Consider the following 7,007-nt stretch of genomic DNA (forward strand, 5'->3'; position numbering starts at 1 on the left):
ATTGGGAGGACCAGAGGGATGCAGCCAGTCAATACTGGAGCCAGGAGAAGGAGGAGGACTGATAGCAGCTGGAACAGAGACGATGTTGTCATTTTGATTCATAAAAACACTGTTTACAGTTTGAACATTTCCAACTTTGAAACCAGCCATGTGTTGAAACCATACCCAATGTGGTTAGACAGGCTCCTTGCACATTTAACCTGAGCTGGTGTCTCTCTCAGACAGAGGGATATACTGGTTGAATGTAATACCTCAGTTCAAAGATTTTTTTAAATGTCTTTACAAAATGAGGATTTACCAACTGGAAAAGTACTTTGGAGGACAGGGGACTGACTAAGATTCACAGTAAATAATGTCTATTCAGATATAACATAAACTCACATTTAATTAAAACATATGTAAGGTAGTGTTAGGCAGCCAGAGATAAAGACCTGGAGGGAAGCTCTGAATAGTGTGAAACTGGTGACAAACTTGTGTCACCACACAATATTTTAAATAATCTTACTGAAGCTGCTGACAAACTAAAACTACTGATAAACACTTAAAGTTAGTTACTAACTTACCTTCATGGTCAGATTTCTGCTGAATTGAGCTGATGGAAATCCTGATGTCAGTGTCTCTGGACGCTCTGATGTCTCTGATTATTTATATTCCAAAGATCCCATTTACTCAATAGCTGCTGTTTCACAACGATAAGGTGCATATGTATTATATGTCCTTGAGTGTGTGTGACTTTGGATTACACAATGTTGGCACCAAACCTGACCAGCAGTATGGGGCAGTCCAATCCAACTGTTGCCTCATGCCATAAAGTTGACTTTGGAATGCAGTTATATTTAAAAGATGTGTATTCATCAAATGCAATGACTTTAGGTCCAAGTGACGCTGAGAGGATGATTGCTGTGCATATTAGTTTGGTGGTGAGGCTTCAATAAAAGTCCCTAGTTCATCCGTATATGGATCTAAGATTACTGACTGATGTTCCTGTAGTGCCAGACAGCGTAGTGGATGTGTAGATCAGAAGCCTGGAAAAATGATCCATCCTGCGGATAAGTGCAAGGACTGGTCCAAAGATTATATATCAAAAATATGTTAATATCAAAACATAGGAGGCTAACATCGTGGCGTGACATCAGGATTTCCATCAGCTCAATTCAGCAGAAATCTGACCATGAAGGAGTGAAATGCATGATAGTCTACAGGCCACCCAAACGATGCTCTTCTTTTATTTTAAATTTCTCCTGTCAATTATCCACAACCTTTATAACAGAATTCTTATTTAAGGTGATTTTAACTCTTTTGCTTTAACATTTGTAAATCTACTCAACTGTATGAATCTTATTAGGTCACACTTTAGGCCTTGTAATAACCCACAGCCTGTCTGCCAGTATCTCTTCAGCTGTGGATATAGAAATCTCACTTCTGTGTCTTTTTTATTGTCAATGGTTTTATACAACAGGATATTCCAGAGCGAACTGTTAGAAAGTGCTATCAAACTGCTAAAGTGAACATAGCTCTAGAGTTTACACCGTTATAATGTTACACATTATAGCTTCAAGTCAACATATAATGTCAATGAGGGTCCCCACAAGAATAGCAGAACAAATGTGTTTCCTGTGCAGGTTGGACTGTCCTTAATCTCTTTATATAAGCACTTGTGTAATTCACTTTTCAGTGTGGCCCGTAATCCTCCTCCTCCCCCTCCTGACAGCATCATGGTTTAATCCACAAATGATGACATCACTGTCGTTCTTTGGCAGAAAAGCACAGAAACAGACCGTCACACATGCAGAAGATAATTGATGCATGTACATAAATACATACAGTATATAACAGTGGAAATATATAACACATTTACTGATGCCATAAAATGTAAGCAGCCTTTTATTGTGAAGTTACTTTGAACTATGGTGTGACCCTGCTCATGTTCTGTCTCTCTGATTAAACCTTCCCTCCGCACTGTGGGTGAAACCTGGCCTCCAAATTAAACAAAGACACGTTGACAAGACTAGAGAGCCGTCACTTCAAAAAAACCTCAGTTTAGTGGCAGGACTAATTACATCGTAAGTAACAAAATCTATCAGACAAAGTAGTGGTGAAACAGTAGAAAGTTGCATAAAATGAAAATACTCGAGTAAAGTACAAGGAGGAGGAATGTGTACTAAAGGGTCCAGTGTGTAACACTGAGGAGGATCTATTGTCATTAGTATGTTGTATGTTTTCATTAGTGTATAATCACATCTGAAAATAAGAATCCAGTTGGTTGCAACCCACGCCACCGCTAAAGGTCACTAAATCAGACACACTGGTCCTTTATGTACAGCAATAAATGATCATATTGCTTTAACTGTACTCTACAGAGCAAAAAGGATCATTGGTTTGGAGGGGTGTTTAGAGTTTGTCCAATATTCACTGTCTTGTAGTTTTTGCGTTAGGGTTGTTAAATGCTCCACTATGTTCACCAGCAAGTCTCTGTGTCCGTCTGCTGTTTGCTGCACAGCAGGTACTCTACTTTTTACTGCTGTTTTCTCTGAAAAAGATGCTCTGAGATAAAGTTGTATCAATGAGCTCAAAGTCACTATAAAGGTGTGTAAAGTGGAGGAGAGTTGCAGATTATTATTCACCACACATTTTCAGTTCATACATTGTTATAAAATACTCATTAGAGCTGCTAAAAGTTTTCTATTCAATTAGAAAAAAAGAAAAAATCTCTCTCTCTCTCTCTGTCTTTCTCACTGTCACTCTCTCAATAATCATCCCGTGACCTCACTAAAGCAGAGAGAGAGACAGAGGGGGAGAGAGAGAGAGAGAGAGCAGCTGTCAGACAGACTGATTGGAAACAAACTGAAGCTTCACATTCAGCTGTTAAACTGATGGGTTTCCATCTTGTTTTTGACTCTGTTATGCTGACGTTGTCGTCGCTGTGATTTACTGGTTTTTCTGTTTGGATATAAACATGATGGAGCCTCCTCACAGCAGCCTGAACAGTCTGAGTGTGGAGCTGAAGAGTCTGCAGCTGTGTGACAGGGAAGGTCAGTGAATAATGGGTGTGTGACCCATTATCATTGTAGGCTGACACATCAGTTTCTTTGTATTGGTTTTGTGCATAGTTAATTTGTATCTCTGTGGTTGTTTTATGTCTCTTTGTAGCGATGTTGTGTCTTTTTGTTTTTGTGTGTCTTTGTGGCATCTTATCTTGAGACACAAAATGACTACAAACGCTGATGCATGATATATCAGTAAAATTAGGAAAAGTAACATTATTTATTACATTATTATAAACTAAGGATTTAGGACTGATCGGATCATGCACCAGAGGTCAGCTAATAAATCTGCTGGTAAATGAGCTGAAGTTGCTGGATACTTTACAGCTGCTCAAACAGTACAAGTATATACCTACAGGAAATGCTTCAGAACCCGCTGGTTCTTTGTGAGTCTCAGTGTGTTGTGTTACCGTTATTGAACGTTGTTGAAGCAATGACTGAGGCGTTCAGGGGAACCAGAGCGAGGAGGAAACTCTGCTGGTTCTGTTGTTCAGATGAATCCTGCTGCTGTCATATGTCAGAATTCCAAAACCTCAATTAGCCTGAAGGAGAAACTAAAACTTTCACAGTGTGCAGGAGCACAGCACAGCTTTTAAACAAGTGCTTAAAACAGACTGAGTGGACTTTTATCTAAAGACAAAACAACTGCTCTGGATCACTTGTGTGCAGTATTTACTGCTCCAGACCTCCTGGTGGTGCAGTTACTAAAATATGTAGATCTATAAAACCATGTGGCGCACACCAGTAGGAAGGCTTCTTGTAAATAACTACCTGCAGTGAATTGTGTGCACCTACCCTTCCCAGTGTCTTTGCATAATCTATAAATCTGTAAACGGTCAATGCTAAACGGCTCATGAATATGCAAATGTATTTAAGGAGCCTTTGTTGGACTATCAATAAGGGAAAGATGGAGCAGTTTAGTATTTGTGGAAGGTCATTGTGCTCTCTCTAGAACAGAGTCCCTAAGAGATTACGTTTTCCAGCTTCAGCTTCCAGAGATGGTGAAAGACCATTAAGCAGCAGAAGAGGATATATTGTGTATGTCCACCTATACCTATGGAGTTTACCAGATGTTTGTAATTGTATTTAGATAATTTACTGTAGCACAATTACCAGACAGTACCACACTGTGTAAATTCTCCATTTCAAGTAAAAGTCCAGCATTTAAAATTTGATTGAAGTAAAAGTATGTATGTCTAAGTATTATCTCCGAAATGTATCAAAGTAAAGTAATGGTCATTGCTATATCATTACAGTATTGGATCATTAGTATTGATACAATACTACAAGCTGTAATTTAATCTTGTAGTTGAACTGCAGTTTATATACTTCTACATAGTTTAATATAAAACAATACATCATATTTATGTTTTCTGCGTAAAATCAGAAAAATCAAATGTAAAAGTAAAAAGGTGTCAGATAAAAGTATGATATTTTACTCTTGAGATGTAGTGGAATAGAAAGTGAGAAGTACTTTAAATCAGACATGCACTGTTTCCACACAGCTGACTGAGGATGATCTAAGTCTTTGCTCTGAGCAGCGCAGCAGTTTACAGACTGCATCAGATTAGCATCAGGATCCGCCTGAGTTCAGAAGGCTTCATAGAAAAAGTCGAGTTTTGGAATTCCTGCATCCAGTGAAGGTCTCTCAGCTCAGACAGTTTCCAAAGGTCCAACATACACAAGTTAGCTGGATGCTGCTTTACATTTGTCTGCAAGTTCAGAGACTGAAACGGCCAACTGGTCAGTGGCCCTCTGCTTCAGAGTGTGACGCTGTAGGTTTCCTTCTATAGTCATTTCTAGACACGCAGGGTCCAGCTAGCAACAGCTGCTCTCGTGTGATTAACGTTGTGAAACAGTTACAGTTTGGTTAGGTTTAGGAAGAAGATTACTTGAATATGTAGTTAGGTGACGTATGGCTCAACACGGGGGACTCCTGTGATTGGTAAAATTTGTGAAAAGGTTGGAGTGATTGGACAAAATTGCAAGGTTGCGGAGAATTCACAGGATTGGTTGAATTTGCAATAATGTGACAGTCATTGTTGGCAATGAGAATATTCTAATAAATAAAACTGGAAATGATAATAATATAATAATAAAATCTGAACTGAGGCGACCGAAAGAGAATGAACACAACTTGCTAGCCTGTTTTACAATAGGTTAGTGTTGAACCCAGTTAACATTACAATAGTTAGCCTGCAGTATTTCTGTTGTGGACTGAAATCTGGCAGCAGCTTCAGTCTGATAGATCTGCAGAGATCTCTGTGGCTAATTACCTTCTCAGGGTGGATGAATAGATGTTTCACCTCCTCCATTAACTGAAAGGATGGGGGGATGAGGAGGAGGAGGGGGGGAGCTCAGTTGGACTTTCCCCAGTCATTCCTGATCAATCAAGAGCAACCGGTTATGTAAACAGGGAGAGTAAACTAAACTGAGCCTGTTTCAGGTTGTAGTGGATTTTAATAACATTTTCATTGCATGTGTGGTATCAGTACTTGTACTGTAGTAAAGGATCTAAATTCTTGTGTATACTAGGTGTACAGCACAACATGTTTAATTTAAAGGCTCATTACTAAAAACTACAAACCTTTTCCTCCATGTGGCCCCTGGAATAAAAAGTTTGGACACCCCTGATTTAATGAGTTTCCTGTTGAAAACATCTGATGCGAGTCGTAACAAGATGTTACGCTGGCAGTTTGAACTGTCCTACGCCTCCTCAACAGGCTCCTTGTTCAGCCTGCAAGCTCTCTGAGTCTCTGCTAACTGAAGCCTTTTGTCCTCTGAGGCGAACTCTGGAGAGAGGAGGGAGGGATGGAGACAGAGAGAGAGAGAGAAAGAGAGACAGAGACAGAGACAGAGAGAGAGAGACAGACAGAGAAACAGAGACAGAGAGAACTTCAGGAATACAATAATACGTCACCCCAGCACTCTCTTATGACCAAATACCTGCAGAATCTGATGGTATTTTCAGCAGCCTCTACTTTGTGTTTACTGATAATTAGGCAAAAAGTTAGCATGCTAATGCTGACAACGAAAAAAAGATAAATGTGGGAAAACATATACAGCATGTTTAGCACTGTCATTTTGATCATGCTATCATTTTGGAGTTCACATTGCACGCTGCTGTCTCAGGAATGAACACAAACTGGAATGAAATGCTGCGTTAACATTACAACTTTAGCAGTTTAAGGTTTTCTGTATTCCATCCGTCTCATGTATCTAACCTGCGTTTACCTCGTCTCTCTCTCTCTCTCTCCTCGTGTCTTTCTCTGTTGCTCTCTCTCTCTCTCTTTCTCTTGCGGGTCTGGCTCTGCTCTCTTCTGTCTCTCATGCTCGCTCTCTCGCGGTTCTCGTTCTTCTGTCGTGCTCTCTCCTCTCTGTCTGTCTGTCCGCCCGTGGATCTTCTCGGTCTCTCTCTGCTCTTGTCTTCTCTGTCTGGTCGTCTCTCTCTGCTCTCTCTCTGTCCTCTCTCTCTCCTCGTCTGGTCTCTCTCTCTTCGTGTCTCTCTCCTCTTGTCCGGTGTCTGTCTCTCTCTCTGTCTTCTCTCCTCTGTCTGTCTTTCTGTCTCTCTCTCTCTCTCTCTCTCTCTTTGTCTCTCTCTCTCTGTCTGGTCTCTTCTTCTCTCTCTCTCTCCCTTCCTTGTGGGTCTGGAATATATATATTATATATTTTGTGAACCTGTATCTCTCTCTGTTCTCTCTGTCTCTGTTTCTCTGTGCTGTCCTGTCTCGTCTCTGTCTCTCTCTCTCTCGTGGTCGTGTCTCTCGTCTCTCTGTCTCTCTCTGTCTCTCTCGTCTCTCTGTCTGTCTCTCTCTCTCTGTCTCTCTCTCTCTGTTCTCTCTTCTCTCTGTCTGTCTCTCCTTCTGGTCTGCGCTCTCTCGGTCTGTCTCTCGTCTCTGTCTGTCTCTCTCCTCTCTGTTCTGTCTCCTCTCCTCTGTCTCTCGTGTTCCGTCTCGTCTCTCT

The 7,007-nt window shown here is 40.7% G+C and overlaps 2 protein-coding genes across 2 annotated transcripts in view; one reads left to right on the forward strand and one right to left on the reverse strand.

The window, feature by feature from the left end:
- Positions 1 to 624, reverse strand: part of LOC118331602 (microfibril-associated glycoprotein 4-like) — a gene marked incomplete in the record, with an annotated part of 3,566 nt that extends 2,942 nt beyond the window's left edge. Inside the window, 2 exon segments of the mRNA XM_035666647.1 lie at positions 1 to 68; positions 564 to 624. Of these exon segments, the coding sequence (XP_035522540.1) occupies positions 1 to 68; positions 564 to 569 (74 nt within the window).
- A 2,233-nt stretch (positions 625 to 2,857) lies between these two features.
- The window catches only part of LOC118331581 (phytanoyl-CoA hydroxylase-interacting protein-like), a gene marked incomplete in the record, with an annotated part of 7,158 nt that continues 3,008 nt past the window's right edge, over positions 2,858 to 7,007 (forward strand). Inside the window, 1 exon segment of the mRNA XM_035666624.1 lies at positions 2,858 to 3,032. Coding sequence (XP_035522517.1) covers positions 2,957 to 3,032 — 76 coding nt within the window.

Source organism: Morone saxatilis, unplaced genomic scaffold (genome assembly GCF_004916995.1).
Source record: "Morone saxatilis isolate NCDOM2014 unplaced genomic scaffold, NCSU_SB_2.0 Contig1, whole genome shotgun sequence".
NCBI lineage: Eukaryota > Metazoa > Chordata > Actinopteri > Moronidae > Morone > Morone saxatilis.